Genomic DNA, 21144 nt, shown 5'->3' with positions numbered 1-21144 from the left:
CACTGATCTGGAGGTAAAAAAAAAAAAAGAAAAACACAACAACCCTCTAATGTGCTCATTTAGCACCTTTGATTCAAGGAGTCAGGAGCCTGCTGTGAGGTAGTAGCAGACAGGCAATACCCCTGTTTGTACATCAACACATGCTGGAGTAACACAGACAGCTGCACTAGAATAAGAACAGGGCTGGGTAGAATAGGCACAGGACTGATCTCCCTCTCAGGCCTTGGTTTGGCTGGACCTGAACTGACCACTTGGTCCAGACCTGTGCTGCTGCTTCTCACACCAGTGTGGGTTTCAAGTCATCCTTGAAGTTCACAATGGGCTTGGAGTGGGCCCACAGCTTTTCCCAGGAGGCCAGCCCCCTGGCAAGCTCAGGGTCAGTGTCTGATGTGTCACTGTCACTGGAGTCAGAGGAGCTCTGGAAACAGATTTCACAGTAAGGCCGGTGGCAGCGGCAGAAGAACTCGTCAGAGCTGCTGGACTCCGTGTCTAGGTAGTTGCAATGAGCAGACAAGGAGGGCCAGATGGATGACCCGGGGAGCTGAAGCTGCTGCCATCCAGGTGGATTTGATAAATGGGACAAGCGTGGGACAGCGGGTCTTTGTGCCTGGGTAGAAACAGAGGGCTGGTGAAGAAAGGCTGCGTGGTGTCCCATTCCCTCTGGAGACTCAGTCTGGCATTGTTTGACACCCTCCAGGGTACTCGGCTTCCCTGGAGAATCTGGGAGTGGTGAAGGCTTCTTGGAAGAGGGCCTTGGTATCTTGGTATCTGCAGTTTGGAGGGTCTGCTGAGGGCTCTCCTCATTCTTGACATTCAGCCCCTTGGGTGCCCCACCTGCAGTCCTGCCGGCCCGATGCCTCCCGTGGGAGGGTACGGAGCCAGGGAGATAGGAGCCAGCCCGCTGGGCCGCACGCCTCCGCCTCACCACATATGGACTGAAGCCCAGCTCCCTAGACAGGAGCAGCTTCTGCGGGCTGCAGGCAGCACTGCTCTTCCAGGGCTTCTGAGGGCAGGATGGGGATGTGGAGAGGGGACCCTCAGGGTCCAGGTTCAGCTCCTGTAAAACTTCCCGCAGCTTCTCTCTGACCACTGAACTGACCCTAGGTAGTACCCCAGAGGGCTCCTCTGTGGTCTGTCTCTGGGGATCACAGGCCCCTCCATCCGGCACGCAACTCTGATGAGAGGCCTTGGGTCCCTGGTCTCGTCTTCGTGGACCCTGGCTTTGCTCCACCTGTAGCTTCTGGCTACAACCTGAATGTAAATGGTCGGTAAAGTTTTTGAAGTCAGAGGTCTTCTCCTGGCCTGGCAAGGGGCTAGCATTCCGGTCAGGTGCTCCAGGGCTTTGCACTTGTGGGGAGGAGCCTGAGCTACACAGGGAGTCTGCAGCAGCCGGGAGGGCATCACTCTGAGAAGCAGAGGGGCATCCTGAGGGCCCCTGAGCTGCCAGCTCACGGGCAGGGGCTGCAGCTGGGACCGAGGCAGCCGGCTCTGGCGCTTCATAGGTGTACTCAGCATCCATCAGTCTCACTAGCTTCTCTTTAGCGTTGTTTACTTGTTCCTGCAAGCTTTCAATCACAGCATTTTTCTGTAATACACAAGCAAAATCATCATCCAAAGGTGTCAGTAAGGGTTCTATACTACCTCACAAGATGGAGACTTTGGTTTAAATCCCTGGTCTTCCCACATTCTGGATCAGGCTGTGAGGGGATTCCTTCATCAGATGCAATGAATTGATATGCAATCGTAGGCTTACGGTCCCCACTCAATATAGGTTACCATGCTGTATTGTTGCCCTGCTCTTTACTCACTTCCATCCCCAGAGGGTGACACCATCTGTGAGGAGGGAGGAGGCCTCCCTCAGCTGCTTGCTGGGGACAGCAGGGTCCTATCACCTGCAGGATGCCAGCCTGATAGTGTTCAAAATGATCTCCCTCTGGGTTTTCCCACACTTGTTGATAACTAGTGATGAACCTGAAGCATATCTCCCAAGGATGACCAAATGGAGAAATAAACAGTTTGTCTCTTGCTAAGCAGCCTGGAAAATGTGAAGAATGAGGAGAAAGGTAGTGATTCGTGGTCCAAACAAATCACCCTGGCGCCAGGCGGGGCCAGTGAGACTCGGGGCTGGTGTCATCACCTCCCTGGGCTGGTGTCATCACCTCCCTGGGCTGGCTCTCTGGGGATGAGAGGCTGCAGTTACCACATGGCAATGTCCACTGTCAATATCTTCTTTTTGTGTGTGTGTGCCAGTCCTGGGGTTTGAACTCGGGGCCTGAGCTGCTTTTTGCTCAAGGCTAGCACCCTAACCACTTGAGCCACAGCACCACTTCTGCCTTTTTCTGTGTATGTGGTACAGAGGAATTGAACCCAGGGCTTCATGCATGCTAGGCAAGCACTGTACCACTAAGCCTACATTCCCAGCCCAGTCAATATCTTCTAAAGAATGAGCACATCAGAATTTTTGTAGAAGCTTAACAGGAAACAAAAGCAAGAATTGGCAAGTGTGATTACATCAAGACAAAAAGGCTTCTTGCACAGCAAAGGAAACAATTACCATAGCAAAGAGATGAAATCAACAGGGTAGCAGCAGACATGTGCCAGCTATTCACCTAATGGGATTAGTAGCCAGAATATATAGAGAACTCAAAACAACCACAACAAAAGGAATCTAATTAAGAACTTGGCAAATGATCTGCATAGATCTTTCTCAAAAGAAGAACTTAAAATGACAAAAATATATGAAAAAAGTTGAACCGTCCTCAGCTATCAGAAAAATGAAAAATCAAAACTACATTAAGATTCGATCTCACTCCTGCTAGAATGGCTACCCTCGAAAATAAAACAAAAGCAAAACTAAAAAAAAAATGCTGTCAGGGATATGGAGAGAGAAAACCTTTATACAGTTGGTAGGAATGCAAATTCATCCAATTACTATGGAAATCAGTATGGGGGCTCTTCAAAATATGCAACGGACTATCAGTCAGCCATAAAGAAGAATCTCGTCACTTGGCAGGAAAATAGAACTGGGGGACATCATATTAAATGGAATAAGCCAGACACACAAAGACAAATATTTCATATTTTCTTTCATGTATGGACATATGAAAAATGACTTAAAAATAGACTAGGGCCTATTAGGGACTAGGCAGGGCGCCAGAGAGAGGTGATGGAGGGGGGGGGTGAAGTAGAATAGACGGACATGATTTATGCAGTGAAATCTATTCATTTGTTTAATTGATATGTTATAATAATTGTATAGAAAAGAAACATTATAGGTTAGAACAAATAAGCAGACAAAAAAAATTGTTGAGGCTACGTCCCTGGTGGCTTGACTTAATTACTCTAGAATGGAGTCTAGAAGATGAATGAGACCAGGGCAGTTCTGCAACTGAGCTTTCCTGCCCTACTGCATGGACATCAGTGGATAAACCAGCTGTGGCCTGGAGGGCTGGCAGGTGACAGCGGTGGAGGTGTGTACATCCTCACTGCAATCTTGTAGGGCAGGAAATAGAAGAGGTGGTCGTAGATGGGCAGAGCACAACCATACTCTGGCTATCTTTCTGAGGTACAGCAGTGAGCTTGGGCTTTAGCTTCTTGTACTCCCATTTTCTCTCTGGTTTAGTCCACGTTTTTACTATTTGGGACGTAGGGGATGTTCAGGGAAGATCTTCCTGCCTAATCTCCCTCTCTCTCCCTGCAAGGTGGTGGGGCCTGGGTACTGCTGGGTGAGTGGGGGCAGAGTGGACAAGTCCCTAGGGAACATTCCGATGGTTTATGATACCTGGGAGATTTCCAGATTTCCTTCCTGTGGATCCCAGTGTTCCTTTGATGGTTCAGAGAGACACTGACCTTCGCCTTCTCTCCCTTCCCTCCCTCCCCCTGCTCTCTTCTTTCTCTCCCACTTTCTTCTTCTCTCCTCCCTCTTCTTTCTCCCTTTCTCCTCTCTCTTCCCCTGAATGATGCTGGCCTAGGCAACCTTTACTTCTTTACCTCTTCCCTCACTAGGAAGAAGCCATATCATGACAACACAGCAGTGGGTAACATCTGAGACCAGCCTCTTGTTTTTGTAGTGCCTTTCTCACAAGCTCCTCTGAGTGCAGGAAAATAGCATAAACCTTGAGAGGAGAAGGCTACTCTTCTCCTAGCAAAGCAAACATCTGAAGCTGGCTAGCAACGGATTTAGAAACATCAACGTAAACAGTGGATTTCCTTCCTCTCCAGAAGGAAGGGGCCTCTGTGTTCGCCATAAGTCACATTCTAATTAGAGGCCTGGTACAAGAACCAGTCATCATGAGGCCCAAACCCAACCTCCTGTGGGAACTGCTTCTAAATGAGCTTATGAATGATTACTTGTGGCAAGGTGGGAGAAGCAAAATGTCCACAGGAGCATTTCACAGGGTGTGGATCCTACACAGACACGGAGCCCACCTCTTGCTTTTCTGAGAAGGTTCCGCCTGCTGCCTTCACAGCGGACTGGGAAGTCAGTGGCAGCTGCTGCCCTTAGTATCTTCTGGGGGAGACAGGCCAGAATGAGATCATGGGAAAGGAAGAGGAAGGCCCCAGAAGCCGAGGGCTGCAGATAGGGATCTGCAAACCAGGAGGCTGCACCACGGCTCAGCACACATGTGGACAGGAGAGGTTCTTTGGAGAGGGCTGGCTCTGGGGCTGCAGATAATGGGCCTTCACTTTCCAGCCAGCCACGGGTCCCAGGACTAGCTGCTCCTTCTCAGACCTGTTCTGAGTGCAGTGGGTGCCAGAAAGGCAACTTGGTGTAGCCTAGGAACCTGCTCCAATGAGGGTCTGCCCTCTGCAGACAGTTCGGCACCCCTTAGGAGAGAGTAGATTCACCCGCTGCGTGGGAAGCAGCGTAGCGTGGCAGTGGTACAGAAAGCACGTCACGAATGGCCAGAGGGCCATTCTGCTTGGCTGTTCCAGCACTTACTGCTTGTAAATGAAAACCATCCGGCTAGTGCTGGCCAAGTTTCTGTGTAGCTGGAATAAAATGCTGCTTTGAATACTTCACGGATCCTCCAAGACAAGAATCTGTCTTTGAAATGATGTCCTAAATGCTTACTAGTATAGTAAGGAAATCTGGTAGGTAGAAAAGATCTTGGAACTAAGTTACAAGGTGATATGGGAGGCTAGGGCAGGGTCTATGGGTGGCTAGGTAGACCCTGCCCTTCATCCAGGGTCTTCTTAGGGCCCTGTTACACTATCCCTTACAGGACAGACCATACCTGTGGATAGTCCCATCGCTAAACAGTACACTTTCCCCAATAACATCTACTAAGGTGTGTGTGTGTGTGTGTGTGTGTGTGTGTGTGTGTGTGTGTGAATCGTGAATCCTGGGACTTGAACTCAGAGTACCTGGGCTATTTTTGCTCAAGGCTAACATTCTACTATTTTAGCCTCAGCTCCACTTATGACTTTTTTTGGTGTTTAAATGGAGATAAGAGTCTCACAGACTTTCCTGCCCAGTCTGGCTTTGAACCGCAATTCTCAGCTTTCAGCCTCCTAAGTAGCTAGGGTTATAGATGTGAGCTACTGGCGCCCCCAACCTACTCAGGTATGTTTTGCACTTAAAAAGAAAAAACATGTATATATAAATGTATGTATGTATGGAATGTGATCTAGTTAATGTCAAAATACTGACTAATCCCCCTGGGCCTTCTTCCTGAGAAATGCAGTCCTCAAGCTTGTCCACGTGCATGCCTCAAGCCCACACAGCGCTTGACTGGGAGAAGGGCCAAATCTGCTTCCAGCACAAAAGAAAGAAATGCTAGGGCTGCCCAGGCCTGTACTGAGATGGCTGTGATGACACTCCGAGCTCTTGCTCTGTCCCTTCCACATCTGCAGACATGCCTGGACGTTCTCCTGACAGGATGACTGGGACAGTTTAGTACCTGGGGAAGACATAAATGAGTCCCTGAAGGATCTCGAACACGAGAATTGTACTCAATGTATAGAAAAACTTCATCACCCAGATATGAACATCTCCTGCAACTCGGGGCTTTTCTAATGCTGCTCCCTTTGCCTGGAATGCATTTCCTGGCCCATTTGTACATCTCAGCTTCAACTGTCTTCAGTGCCTTCTCTGACTGCTCAAAGCTAGGTTCTGGAATGTCCACCATCCGTGATTCTGACTTGCCACCTTGATCCTTTCCTTTGCAAATCTTATCACAGTTTATGAGGATATGTTCCCGTGATTAATATCCATTTGCTTTCCTAGCCTGTTTGGTGCATCAGCATTTAGCCCACTGACCAGCACTCAGGAGTGACTCAATATACACCTGTCCAAAGAATGTGTGGGTGGATGAGGGTTCCTGGGGAGATGTGCAGGAGGCTTGGCTTGCTGCTGGGCAACGTGGAGGAGGGGGAGAAGAGAATGTTGGGCAATGGGAGCACGTGGAGGCCAGGAGAGCCTGAGGGGCCACCCACGCACACATGACTGGAGTTCTTCCCAGGATGTAGCTTACTTCTGTGAGGAGTCTCTCCATGGAGCTCTTCTGGTCCCTCGGCTGGCAGCCCTGTTCCTCTCCAAGCTGGGTATGGAAGGCTTTGTTGGGAGTGCTGAAATATTTAGCCATGTGTCTGATTGTTTGGTTTTCTCCTTCAAATGCCTTCCATTGCTTCAGCTGTTAGTAAAAAGAACACATGTTATTTATTTAATTACACACCCAGAAACACATTCCCTGGCTCTTTCTCATAAATACCAAGGAATGATACTGTCCCAGATGTCTCTTCAAAATGCCCTGAGCTCATGCAGGGCTCACGGATGTAGTGACAGAAAGAAGAGAGAAGGTTGAGATTATGTAGTTTTAATAAGTGCTAGGGAGAGCCAAGTGCTGGTCATTCATTCCTATAATTCTAACCACTCAGGAGGCTGAGACCTGAGGATCTCGATTCAGAGCCAGCCCAGGCAGGAGTGTATGAGATTCTTATCTCCAATTAAGCACCAAAAAGCTGGAAGTGGAGTTGTGGCTCAAGTGGTACAGTGCTATCCTTGAACAAAATAGCTCAGAGACAAAGCCCAGAACCTGAGTTCAAGGCACATGTCACAACACACACACACACACACACACACACACACACACACAGAATGCTAGGGGAGGAGATGATGAAACAGAACAGACACAGACTCTTTATGTACCTATTGCCAAACAGATCAAAGAAAAGCAGAGTAGAAATATACTCTGGAAAAAAAAAGAAATATACTCTGGAACTGTATGCTAATGTTAGAGCTTAGGAGCTACCACAAGGTTACATTTCAAATGAAACAGTTACAACTGTAGCAAGGTTTTATTTGCTGGTTTTGTGTTAGTAGGATTTAAAGTCAGGATTTTGCACTTGCTAAGCAGTCATTCTACCACTTGAGCTAGGTCCCCAGCCCTCTTTGCTTTTTTTCTTCCCCCCTGGGTTTGCCTGGACGATAATACTCCTATATATATGCTTCACAAGATATTGGGATGACAGATGTACACTGTCAAGTTCAGCTTTTTATTGGTTGCGATGGGGTCTCCCAAACATTTTGCCCCAAACTGGCCTCTAAACATGATCCTCTCCATCTCTACCTCTCAAGTACATAAGATTACAGGTATGAGTCACTGTACCTACGTTTTGTTTGTTTTTGAGATAGGCTCTCTCTAAATATTCCAATAGCTTTGAACTTTAGGCCCACCTGCCTCCACCTCCCAGGAGGTAGGATTACAGGTGTGTACCATCACATTCAGCTTGTAACTGCTCTTAATTATTCTTCAGTTCTTGAGTAATGATGTGCTTCCTGCTGGTTTCTTGTTGGTGGCCTTCTAACCCAAATCACGGATGAAATCTCAGACACATAGAAAACCAGATGCCAATAAAACCGGTGGAACCTTAGATCCAACATGTGACCAGATTTTCCTTAGCTAATTAAGTCAAAGGAGCAAGACTTGTCTAGGAGTTACCAGCAGTAACCAGGGCACATAGCACACAGCACGCCCCACATAGCTGATGGAGATAGCCTTGGCTATGAAGATTCTGGAGGAAGTTCTTCAGCAGAAGCCATGGCCTCGAGGAGCACCTGTGAAGGCCCGGGCAGGTGTGCTTTCTGAGCAGCTGGCCTCTGTGTCTACGTGGCGAGTGTCAGCAATGCAGGTGACTGGGGATCACAGTAGTGGAAACCTCTCTTTCCCCATAGCTAAGTTACGCACTCTGGAGATGGGGATATGTTCGTGTGAGACATGATGCAAAAGTATCTCTGGGTAACTTCCAAAGGAACCTACACCTTTGTTGTTCACTCCTCCACCTCTTCCTAAGCCCAGAATTCAAGTTGTAGCACTCTCAGGTAAGACCTCATTCTGTAGTTAATGATGTCGGGGGGGGGGGGACGAGGAAGAAAAAGAAAACACAAAACCCCACTGAGCTCAGGTTAAGATTGGAAACCCCATCCTCAGCTCCAGCACCACTACCTGACCCAGGACCTCTTGGGTGCTCCGTTGACTTGGCTTGTGTTGCTAGAGCACTGCAAGCTTATGGCATGTTGCTAAGAGAGATCTAAACCTCCCTCTCAGAGCCTCATTGAGGCCCTGTGCTACAGAAGGATTCTGTCCATTCTTCCTCATCCACAGCTATTGCAACCCACACCACAGGGCCTTTCTCTGGTCTCCCTTGGAAGAAGCCAACTCCTAAATTGTTCTTTCTCCACTTCCTCTAAGTATCCTTCCTCCCTAGCAGTATAGGTTTTCCTTCCTTCCTTCCTTCCTTCCTTTCTTCCTTCTTTCCCTCCCTCCCTCCTTCCTTCCTTTCTTCCCTCCCTCCCTCCCCCTTCTTTCTTTCCTTCCTTTTTTCCTTCCTTCCTTCTTTCCTTCCTTCCTTATTTTTATGTGCTGGTTCTGGGGCTCAAACTGAACGCCTGGACACTGTCCCCAAGGTCTTTTGCTCAAGGCTAGCGCTCTATTACTTGAGCCAGAGCTCCACTTCCAGCTTTTTGAGGTTCCATGGACTTTTCTAGCTGGGCTGCCTTTGAACCATGATCCTCAGATCTCAGCCTCCCGAGTAGCTAGGATTATAGGCAAATTTTTCTTTTTCTTTTTTTTTGGTCGATCCTCTGGGCCTGGGTGCTGTCCCTCAGCTCTTCAGCTTAAGCCTAGCACTCTACCCCTTCAGCCATAGCACCACTAATGTTTTTCTGGTGGTTTATTTGGAGATTAGAGTCTCAAGGACTTTCCTGCCCAGGCTGGCTTTGAACCAGGATCCTCAGATCTCAACCTGAGTAGCTAGGAGTACAGGCAGGTGTGAAGCCACTGGCACCCGGCTCCTATCTTGTCTTGACACTTCCAGTCAGCTTTCTCTGCAAGGCCCCAAGGAGCTGTGCACACCATTGTGAGGCACGTTGCGGGGCTTTGGGTCTCTCCTGAAGCTGGACAAGGATGCCGAGGTGAAGCCCTCCAACCCCCACCTGCTCATGATCCTTCATATTTAGACCCCCTGAGTTTCTGGAATACAGCCATAGCGTTGTTTGGGCTCACAGCATTTCCTCTAGCATAGGTCTTTCTCTTGCGTTCTCAGCTTCGGGGCTCTGAGGGTATAGTGGGCTGAGGAAGAGCCCCACTGGGAGGTGCTCCTCTGTCTCAATATGTGACTTTATACCACAAAAGGCAAAGTGATGAGGGATTTGGGGTTGGAAATGGGGAGATTATTCTGGATTATCCAGCTGAGTCCCATGGGTTCACAAGAGTCCTTATTAGAGGGAGGCAGAGGATTAGCATCTGAAGAGATAAGATGATAGAAACTGGGGAGTGCTGAAGGAAGAGAGGCTCACTGGAAGAGGCCACACAGCTGACACAGAGAGGGAAGGAAAGGACCTTGAGCCAAAGCATGCGGATAGGTGAGCTGCCAAAGTCAGAGGAAAGTCAAGGATTTCTCCCCTAGAGGAATTTCTGAGTTCCAGAATGGGAAGATAATGCATTTCTATTGTAATCATTTGTGAAGGCAGCCACAAGAAGCTAATACGGTGGTATTAAAATCAAAGAGTCTCTCACAGTTACACCAGGGCTTTCTGAGTTCACCATTTGTGCCTTTCTTGCTTCCTGACACTCTCCCTTATTGCCATTTGTGCTTCAAAAATAGCAAAACCTTGTGTTTATTCCAAACGTACACACATGACATATGCTGTCTCCCCCCACTACTCTTTCTCCGGTCATCGAGTTATCCCATCTGAGATGCCTCCCACTGTCCCTTCTCCATCTGCTCAGTGAATTCTTCCTAGTCCTTCAAGACTTATATCCAACACCCCATTTTCTGGGAACGTGCTAAGTACCTACAGAGGATGAGGCTACCTTGTGTGTGTGTGTGTGTGTGTGTGTGTGTGTGTGTGTGTGTGTGTGTGTGTCTGTGTGTGTGCTGGTTCTGAGGCTTGAACTAAGGGCCAGAAGTTGTTCTTGAGATTTTTAAAGAATTTTTTTTGAAGTTTTAGCAAAGATTTATTTAATTACTTTTTAAAAAAAATTTTTTTTGCCAATCCTGGGGCTTGAACTCAGGGCCTGGGTACTCTCACTGAGTTTCTTTTGTTCAAGGCTAGCACTCTGCCACTTTAGCCACAGGGCCACTTCTGGCTTTTTGTTTATATGGTACTGAGGAATTGAACCCAAGGCTTCATGCATGCTAGGCAAGCACTCTACCACTAAGCTACATTCCCAGCCCTCCTGAGCTTTTTTTGCTCAAGGATAGCACTCTACCATTTGAGTCACGGCTCCATTTCCAGCTTTTTTTTCTAGTTAATTGAGATAGGAGTCTCATGGGTTTTTCCTGCCTGGGCTGGTTTCAAGCCACAATCTTCAGATCTCAGCCCCCTGAGTAGCTAGGCCCTAGTGGGCCTGGCCAAGGCCACTTTTTCAAAGCACTTAACAGGTCATTTAAGTTTCTCATGTCTGCTCCCCATTAGACTTAGAGGTGTGGCATGTGGTTCATGGCATGTTCCCAGCAGTAAAAAAATGGTTGAATGGACGCCTGAATAAATGAAGACCTCCTTTCCTTTCCTTTCCTTTCCTTTCCTTTCCTTTCCTTTCCTTTCCTTTCCTTTCCTTTCCTTTCCTTCATCCCTCCCTCCCCCTCCCTTCCTTTCCTTCCTTCCTTCCTTCCTTTTTCTTTCTGTGTGTGTGTGTGTGCTGCTGGCACTGTGGCATGAACTCAGGGTCTTGGCACTATCCCTTAGCTTTTTCCCTTAGCCAAGGGCCAGCACTTCCACTTCCGCTTTTTGGTTGTTAATTGGAGAAGAGTCTTATAGATTTCCTGGTCCAGACTGTCTTTGAATTATGATCTTTGGATCTCAGCCTATGGAGTAGATAAGATTACAGGGGTAAGGTACTGGCTCCCAGCTAAGAAACTTTCCTTTAATACTCTCTTCAGGGTATCAGGGCTCAAGGACACAGGCAGATGCCTGTAAGGCAAGGTAGAGGGTCTTAAATACCTTTATGGAGTAGTTCAGGCAATGATTTGAGAGCAGGAAGAAAGAGTAAGGTTCTATCTCAGGACTCACCAGCCTCTCAGAGGGAGCAAGGAGGGGTTGTTGCATAGGTTGCATTCACATCACAAAAGCAGGAGCTGGCAGATTACTGGTGATGACCTCAGTGCTGAGCACAAACACTGAGGCATTTCCTCAATGTACAAGCTACTTGGGCCCCTCGCCTCCATCACCCATCTCACCCAGTTCTCTGACACCCCCTAGAGGCTCTTGTGGGTACTTGTGCTTCGGCAAACCCAGGAGGAAGATCCCTTCTCTGCTAATCACCCCTTGGCCCTCCGTGTAGCTCCCTTCACACACTGTCTTACTGTCCTGGACATAATCAGTACAAGTGTGGCAGGGAAAATTACTCTTCTACCAGAGACCTCTGAGCCAGCAAGAAAAACCAAAGTCATACCATTTGAAAATAAATTTTGAAAAAGAATTTACCTTCAAAGTGTAAGTAAGATCAATAGATGTACGTGTATGTGTATACTTATAAGTAATGCACGTGCCAGAATTGGGGCTTGAACTCAGGACTTGTTCCTTTGCTTCACTTTTTCCACTCAAGACTGGTGCTCTACCCCTTGAGCCACACCTCCACTTCTGACTTTTCACTGGTTAATTGGAGAGCACAGTCTCATGGCTTTGAACCAGGGTCCTCAGATCTCAGCCTCCTGAGTAGCTAAGGATTACAGGTGTGAGTCACCAGCAATGGTTTAAAAACATTTTTTCTTTAGATTCCCATCATGGTCAGGTTAAGAGGAGGAAGAGTATGAAAGAGAAAATAAAAGAGGAGAGATGAGAAAATAAAGGCTCAAGAAAACTAGGAGGTGTAAGGTCCATTCCTGGATGGCGAGCAGACCCCGCTCAGTACTTGTGTTACCTAGGCAACTGGGACACCTGGAAGAGGTCACATCTGAATCTGATGTGGCCAGACCTTTTCCCACCTGCTACCTGGTCCCACCTCTTACCTGGTCCCATTTCCCTTTACCTGGACACAACTTTCCCTGCCCCTACCCTATATAAGGCCTAACCCAGGGCCAGACGCCCCCTTTTGCCAGCCCTGTGGAGTGCCAACCTTGCCTGGTCCCAGCAGGTCTACTGAATAAACATAACCCTTACTTGAATACCACGTGCGTGGTGCTGTTCTTACTCGGCCACCTCTTTTTAAAAACCTAACAGGAGGGAGCCAGAGCAGAGAAGCAGTTGTGGTCCACCCTTCCAGCTCCTGTTCCCAATCTTGACACAGGCTACCTCTCACTGCAAAGGAGGCCAACAGCACAAACGCCCTCTTTCAGCCTAGCCAGGGGAGGTAAGCAAGGACAAAAAAGGTTGGCAAAGATGTTAGCCAGTCAACAATGCTAGCCTTGGGGCCTAAGGAACAGGCTCCTCCCTGTTTGCTTTCCTCCCATCTCCCAGGGAAGAACAGTCCTTGTTTTTTTTCAGAAACCAGATCTGCATCATCACAGACATTCTCCATGGCTTTCTTTGATCCAGCTTTTACAATAAAATTCGGCAAATATTCCTCCGATTTTTGGCACTGATACAACATTCAGCCTTAGGTTCGAACACTGTTGCTGCCAACTTCCCCCTATGTCTTGATTCTGCCGAATCCTTGATGGAGAATTGGCGAGCACAAAGGATAGGGCAGCCAGCGCTGGGCCATGCTCACCTGGGAGCAGCTGCAGAATCAGCTGCTGGGGGAGGAGAGTTCTGGGAGGAGGGAGAGGAGCATTAGGAGTGAGTAGGAAGGAAGCTGGGGCGTGACCCAGGCTCTTTGTGAGGATGGAGGTGAGCAGGCAAAGAGGGGCAGTCCAGGTCTTCTTCCCTTCTAGCTTGTGGCCTCCTTGGTCTCCCCCTGACTTCTTCCTCTTTGGTGTCTGGATAATTTTGATCCTAGCTTCCTTCTGATTAGACTACTTCGCGCCCCACCCTCACCCCCAACCTTAATCCTCATTATATGAAACACATTCTTTGATTTCTCCCTGTTGTAAAAGAACATTCTATATTTCCTCCAATGAAAAGAAAGGAAAAGCATTTGAAATCACAGAGCTCCAAACACATTTTCCCCTGGGAGTCTGTGATCTTAATTGGAAAGAAAGACCTTCCCTCCCTTCCTTCTCTCCCTTCCCTTTCTCCCAGAAATAAGAAGTCAGCTGGAGGGTGGGTGAGAGAGTACGGTGCCTCCGCCTCTGGCCGGCTGACTGGGGGGGTGGGGTGGGGGAGGGAGGCGGAGCTGTGCTACCCGAGGCCAATGAGGAGGGGCAGAGGAGGCCCCGCCTTCCTCCAGCCTCTCCAGTAGAAGCATGGAAGGGCACTGGCCGAAAGGAGCATGCATGCTTCTCAGGCCAGCAGACCCTGCAGTGTCTGAAGGACCAGGTTGGAGAGTTCTCCTTCAGGCTCACCTGGGGGATGAAGATGCAGCAGTTCACCATGGTGGTGCAAATGAAGATGCTTCCCGATGTGAGTCCAAACACCAGGTTGGGCCAGGAGTGCAAATATCTGGTGACCACGAAAAGCAGCCCGGCTGTGACCACCAGGAGGTTGACCCCAACCATGATGGTCAAAGACTGGTTCACAGGAGGAGAGCTGACGTGGTCAGTCAGGCCAGCTAGATAGGCACCATACAGCAGCAGCAGCCCCTGGAGGTGGAGGTGGGGAGGAGGGGGAACCAGAGACACAGAGCCGGGGAACCAGATAAAGCAGGTGTGGTGGTGTATATATGCCTATGATCCCAGCTACTGGGGAGGTAGAGGCAGGAGGATCCCTCAACGGAGACCACATCAAAAGGTAGTGAGACCGTACTTGAAAAGAACAGTCTGGCATGGTGACACATAGCTGTAATCCTAGCTACACAGAAGGCAGAGAGGATCAAGGTCTGAAGCTGGACTTGGCAAAAGTAATACAAGCCAAAAAAGAAAAGGTTGGGGGAAAGCCTCAAGTGGTAGAGAGCCTGATTAGCAAATGGAAAGCCCTAAGTTCAATCCTCAGTATTACCAAAAGGGGGAAAAAAATCAATCAAACAAACAAACAAAAAAACCTGGGGTGGGGGGCAATGTTTTCATCTGTAAAACAGAGCTAGTCATATCTGCTGTAAAGACTGAGGAGGCTTTGCTTAGGGGCAGTAGGTTCTTATTAAACACTGCCTTCTTGCCTGTCACAGGGAGTCCTGCTGACCTCTGGTATGGGTTTGGCCTGACAGAGGTGGCCAGCACTAGAAGAGACCCCTGCTACTGTGTTCTGCTCCACAGGAAGCTGGGGGGGGGTCTGCAGGAGCTGAAAGCAACCTGGGGTCTGCTTGTCTGCAGGGATGGGAAGGGGGAGCCCCCATTGGCTCCTCACATTCTGTGCCTGCAAGAGGGAGGTGTCTGTCTAGAAAGCAGGTGGTGTTCTGTCTCCCACAAAGGCCCTGACTCCGCAGGGCCTGGTGCAGCAGGGCTGCTGGAGAGAAAGGGAGGGGAGAGAGGACAAAGGCAAGCTGGGAGCGAAGGACTCTGGGCAGAGCCAAGGCAGCAGGCACTCCATCTGTACTTGTCCCTGCTTTGGGACATCCCCACCCCCATGGGAAGGGAATCGGGATCCTACTGTTTCCTCTCCCCACCAGTGCAGGGCTGCTCTCTGAATTCCCACTTGCATTCAGGACATGCAAACCACAGCCACAGCACACAGCTTGCAGCGCTCTTCCCCAGCAGAGCTGCCGACCTACAAATCACAGCTCCAACAAATACTCTGTGACATTCAGACTGCACAGACGCCTGCTTGTCGACTGTGTGCCAAGTGCCAAGTTACCAAGACAGCCTGGGTGGGTGCTCATGTCTGTAATCCAAGCCACTCAGGAGGTTAGGATTTGGAGGCTTATCATTCAGAGCCAGCCCAGGCCAAAAAAAAAAAAAGTCTGTTAGACTCCATCTCTAATTGCCAGCAAAAAGCTGGGCTGAAGGCATGGTGCAAGTGGTAAAGCACCAACCTAGCAAGTGAAAGTGCAGAGCTCTGGTCCCAGATGCAGTCCTTCCCTGTGCCCTCAGATCCCATGATTTCCCAGATCCCAGGTCCCATGATTTCCCTTATTTGCATAACAAGTATGTGTCTGGGACAAGTAGAAAAGGTCAAAAGCTATGTACATATAGCCAGATGAGATGATGCTAAGTGAAATCAACCCCAAGATAGGGACACAAGTGGTTTTTTCTTTCTTGCTATTGTTTCTAACATATTTATAATGTACCATGTGATTTATTTTTATTTTTATTTATTTATTTTTTTGCTGCTTTGTATGTTCCTCCCTCACGGTATAACCCGTTTTCACTGTGATTGATGTCGGTATCTTGCATCTTGTATATACACTTCTCTAATTTGGGGAGAGGAAGGGAAAAAAACAAAATGTTTAGAGATACAGGTTGACCCATTGTAACAATGAAATGTACAAGACATTATGTTGAAAAATGAACTTTACAATTTAGGTGAGGGCTGGGCGGAGTGAGGTTGTGGAGGTGGGAGGGAAGGGATGGTAGGGGACAAACAAAGGAGGAGGCAACAATGCTGGATAGGAAATGTACTCATTACCTTATTCATAGAACTGTAACCCCTCTGTACAGTATTTTTACAATAAAAAATTAAAAAAAAAAGATGGGAGGTGGGAGTATGGGCTACTGTGAGGCAAAAAGTCAGGCAAGGGCTGGGAATGTGGCTTAGTGGTAGAGTGCTTGCCTAGCACATATGAAGCCTGATTCCTCAGTACCACATACACAGAGAAAGCTGAAAGTGGGGCTGTAGCTCAAGTAGTAGAGTGTTAGCCTTGAGTAAAAGAAGCTTGGGGACAGTGCCCAGGTCCAGAGTTTAAACCCCAGGACTGGCAAAATAATAATAATAATATAAAAAAAGCCTGGTGCCAGTGGCTCATGCCTGTAATCCTAGCTACTCAGGAGGCTAAGATCTGAGGGTCACAGTTCAAAGCCAGCCCAGGCAGGAAAGTCTGTGAAACCCTTATCTCCAATAAACACTAGAAAACCAATAGTGGCGCTATGACTCAAGCGGTAGAGTGCTCATCTTGAGCTGAAGAACTGAGGGACAGTGCTCAAGCCCAGAGTTCAAGCCCCATAGCTGATTAAAAAAAAAAGGCAGGCAGGTGAATGGCAATATGATACCTGGTTGTTGGCTGTGTGGTTTTTTTTAACATTATTATTTTTAATGTTGAGCATTGAACTCAAGGGTCTAATTGCTAGCACTCTACAACTTGAGTCACTCCCTCAACTCTTTTTGCTTTGGTTATTTTTCAGCTAGGGTCTCATGCTTTGTGGCTAGGCCAGCTTGAATAATCCTTCTCACCTACACTTTTCATGTAGCTGGGATTACAGTATGAAGTACCATACCCAGCTTATTTGTTAAGATGGTCTGGTAACTTTTGCCCGGCTAGTCTCAAACATCAACCTTCCCAGTGTCCACTTTGTAAGTAGCTGGGGTTACAGGTATTAGCCCCTGGTATCTGACTCTTTGTTTTTGAGACAGGCTCTGGCTAACTTTGCCTGGGTGGGCCTCAAGCTCATCATCCTTCTACTTCAACAAGCTGGGATTCCATGCATGGGCCACCATTCCCAGCTCTGATTCAAATCTTCACAAAGACACAGGAACATAGTAAAGGCACTCAGAACAAATTAAGTGAATGGAATATCTTTTCATAATTCCTCTTATAAAAATAGAGCTGAGGAGCTCTTGCTCTTGCTGCTCTTTTCTTGCTCTCTCTGTTCTATTCTAGCTCTCTCTCTCTGTTCTTTTCTTGCTCTCTCTCTTTCCCAGCCACATGGAGTGCCAACCTTGCCTGGTCCCAGCAGGTCTACCCCTTACCTGAATACCACGTGAGTGCTACTGTTCTTACCCCTCTCTGCTCTTTTCTGGCTCTTTTCTCTCTCTTTCCTCTCTTCCCAGCTCTCTCTCATTCCCAGGCCTTTCCCAGCCACGTGGAGTGCCAACCTTGCCTGGTCCCAGCAGGTCTACTGAATAAACCTACCCCTTACCTGAATACCACGTGCGTGGTGCTGTTTTTACTCGGCTATCTCTTTTAAAAAAAAAACAAAAAATAAGAAAAAAAAATAAAAATAGAGCTGAGGAGAAAAGAGCTGTTACTGAATCAGCCTGAAAAATCAGACAGGAGAAACAGTGGGTAAATTGCTGATGATTTGGAGAAAGACTGAATGAGGGACCAGGAGTAAAAGTAACCCTCCAAAGAGATAAGAATTAGAGGAAATAAAGGGTCATGGCTTTGGGATTTATGCATCCAAAAAGGTCTCCTCTGAGCTCAACACTTTTTGCAAACATCACTAACAGATCTCAAAAACTCTTGTAATTCCCCTTTTATGTCCAGATATGTGTGTGTGTGTGTGTGTGTGTGTGTGTGTGTGTGTGTGTGTGTGTGTGTTGGCTCTGGAGCTTGAAATTAGGGCCTGGGCACTGTCCCTGAGCTTTTTGGCTCAATACTAGCACTCTACCACTTGAGCTACAACTTCATTTCCATCTTTTTTTTCTTTTGATGGTTAATCAGAGTCTCACAGCCTTTCCTGCCCAGGCTAGCTCCAAACCATGACCTTCAGCTCTCAGCCTCCTGAGTAACTAGGTTAACAGACATAAGCCACCAGCACCGAGCTTCATGTCCATCTTGCTGCTGACATGCAGACTTCTTCCCAAAGAGATGTGGTTTACTAACCTTGCATCCCAAAACAAGAGCAATCCAGACGTCGGAGTAGCGTGAAGCACAGAAGTGTGTGTTGGTCAGAGAGCAGGACACCTCTCTCCCTGTTACCTGAGAGGACACAAGGCCAGGACTGACACACCCACACTTACCAGGACCACACAGCAGATCTCTATGAACATGGTAGAGCACAGAATTTCCCCTCAGCATGACAAAATTGGAAAATGTAGGTGGTGCCATCAGAGTTCCACTGAGAATGATGGATGACAAAGGTAAGCACATGAGTGGATGCTGGGTGCAGAGGGTTTACCCCTCAGTCATGGTTTACAGCAGTGCCCCAGCACTATGACGATGTCATAGCATGGATGGTTATTTGCAAACGGCTAGATCCTCACACACTGGATCCTGGGAGGCTACAATTCTATTGCAGCGACTTCTCAGCCCCTTGTAAGGGGGCCTATCACACTTCCTGTTTCTGGAAATCTATACATCAGGCCCATTAAGTGCTGCTCCTCCTGAATTATTTTTCTTAATCATCACCCCAACCTTAAGAGGTGTGTAGTAGTAGTATTACCTTCATCTTACCTGCCTAGAAAAGAGACTTTGAGAAGCTGAATCATTTTCCCAAGATTGAGTGGCTGGTGAGCTTGGTAGAGCTGGGATTGGAATCCAGGCTGACTGATGCCACAGATTGCCTCAAGATAATATATCTATCTCTCACAGTTAGTGGAACAGGGTGCCAGTGGCTCACGCCTGTAATCCTAGATACTCAGGAGGCTGAGAACTGAGGATTGTGGTTCAAAGCTAGCCTGGCAGGAAAATCTGAGACTCTTATCTCTGATTAACTCAAAGAAAGGAAGAAAGAAAGAAAGAAAGAAGGGAGGGAGGGAGGGAGGGAGGGAGGGAAGGAAGGAAGGAAGGAAGGAAGGAAGGAAGGAAGGAAGGAAGGAAGGAAGGAAGGAAGGAAGGATAGAAAGAACTGGAAGTAGAGCTATGGCTGGAGTGGTAGAGTGCCATCCTGCCTTGGATGAAAAGCTAAGGGACAATGGCCAGGCTCTGAGTTTAAGTTCCATTGCTGGCATTAAAAAATAAACCAATATAAAACAAAACAAAAAGACAGGTAGAGGTAGGCCTGCAGACAAGGAGTAGGGCACTCATGACAGCTACAGCCTCTGACTGTCCTCACTGTCATCTTCCTCAGTGGACACTGCTGGGAGAATGGCCCTGTTATCATGGAGGACAGCCCAGGTCAGGATTTAGACTTCCCAGGGATTGGAGCCCTTACCGTCATGCTGACCCCGAGGAGCTGGAGGCACTGGATGGGGTCAGTCAGCACCCATGTCACAAGCAGGATCACATCAGCCATCACCAAAGCAGCCACCAAGCCCAGCAGCTGTAGGTCTTTAATAATCTGCAAAAGAGTCAAGGTCAGACGTCTCCCCTCACTTGCTGGCTACCTGACACAGACACAGGAGAGTCACACAAGTTGTGAGTTCCAGGATCAAGGGGCAGCCCTCCCAAGGAGCCTGGAACATACCCATCAAAGATGAAATGGTGAACATTTTTAATGACTTCCATGTGTTTATCGTTACTGCCATTAAATACTTCCACTTATTTTTCACTTCCTTTTTTTATTCAAAGGGAATTATAAAAGAAATATACTAATATTTCTTTCTTTCTTTTCAGTGCCAGTCCTGGGGCTTGAACTCAGGGTCTGGGCACTGTCCCTGAGGTTCTTCTGCTCAAGGCTAGCACTCTACCACTTGAGCCACAGTGCCACTTCTGGTTTTTTGCTTATGTGGTGCTGAGGAATCGAACCCAGGTCCTCAGGCATGCAAGGCAAGCGCTCTACCACTGAGCCACCTTCCCAGCCTACACGAATATTTCTAGGTATGTTTCTGTGAGTATGTAGAGAAGTGTAAACTTTGTATGTGTGTGTGCCCATCCTAGGGCTTGAACTCAGGGCCTGGGTGCTGTCCCTGAGCTCTTCAGCTCAAGGCTAGTGCTCTACCATTTGAGCCACAGCTCCACTTCTGGCTTTTTCTGCTTATGTGGTGCTGAGGAATCGAACCCAGGGCCTCATGTATGCAAGACAAGCACTCTACCACTGAAGCACCTTCCCAGCCCCGAGAGAAGCCCTTTTTAAAGCCAAAAAAGAGTGGGTGGCATGGCAGGGGAGGAAGAGGAACCAATCACTGTCAAGGTCACGCCCTATCATGCACCTAAGCTTCCATGGGCTGGTTACGCACTGAGGTAAGGCAAGTTGGGCTCTGCCCACTCTACTCTCTCTCAGCACCTTTTGTTTTGTTTTTGAAGTTGATTGGAGGTAAAAGTTTCCTGCCCAGACTGACTTTCAACAGTGATCCTTATATATCAGCCCCTCGAGTATGTAGAATTACTGGCATGAGCCACTGGTACCTAGCAATGTGGATGTTTTCAAATATAACAACTTACCCTAAGTGGGTGGGGCTGAGGGATGGGGCAGGTACAAGAGCAATTATTAACCTATATATATTTTTGGTCAGTGGTGGGGCTTGAACTCTGGGTGTGGGTGCTTTCCCTCAGCTCTTCAGCTCAAGGTGAGTACTCTACCACTTGAGCCACACTGCCACTTCTGGTTTTCTGGTGGTTAATTGGAAATAAGAGTCTCAATGACTTTCCTGCCTGGGCTGGCTTTGAACCATGACCCTCAGATCTCAGCCTCCTAAGACCAGGATGAGAGGCGTGAGCCACCAGCACCCAGCTTATTGTTTTTATGTTTATAACTCTTGGACTTAATATGAAGAGAATATTACTTTTGCAACTCTGAAACTTAGGAAAATTACCTACCTATGACAGGATAGAACACTGAAAAATGTCTGTAAAAGAGGAAATAAGAATTGTGGTGAAGGGGGCTGGGAAGGTGGCTCAGTGGTAGAGCACTTGCCTTGCATGCATGAGGCCCTGGGTTCGATTCCTCAGCACCACATAAGCAAAAAGAAAA

At 48.0% G+C, this 21144-nt stretch overlaps 1 protein-coding gene across 2 annotated transcripts in view; it reads right to left on the bottom strand.

Moving 5' to 3' along the window:
• Positions 1 to 277: 277 nt before the first annotated feature.
• The window catches only part of Gpr156 (G protein-coupled receptor 156), a 54293-nt gene continuing 33426 nt past the window's right edge, over positions 278 to 21144 (bottom strand). Inside the window, exons 5-9 of one of the 2 annotated variants that reach the window (XM_013019398.1) lie at positions 19447 to 19572; positions 18177 to 18272; positions 13888 to 14124; positions 6477 to 6635; positions 278 to 1585 (exon numbers count right to left, since the gene is read on the bottom strand). In XM_013019398.1, the coding sequence (XP_012874852.1) occupies positions 278 to 1585; positions 6477 to 6635; positions 13888 to 14124; positions 18177 to 18272; positions 19447 to 19572 (1926 nt within the window). The remainder of the gene's footprint in view (positions 1586 to 6476; positions 6636 to 13887; positions 14125 to 18176; positions 18273 to 19446; positions 19573 to 21144) is intronic. The other variant, XM_013019399.1, reaches the window with a different exon arrangement.

This window comes from Dipodomys ordii, unplaced genomic scaffold (genome assembly GCF_000151885.1).
Source record: "Dipodomys ordii isolate 6190 unplaced genomic scaffold, Dord_2.0 Scaffold45, whole genome shotgun sequence".
Lineage (NCBI taxonomy): Eukaryota > Metazoa > Chordata > Mammalia > Rodentia > Heteromyidae > Dipodomys > Dipodomys ordii.
The sequence above is the reverse complement of the archived record's forward strand: the minus strand, read 5'-3'. Positions and strand labels throughout refer to the sequence as shown.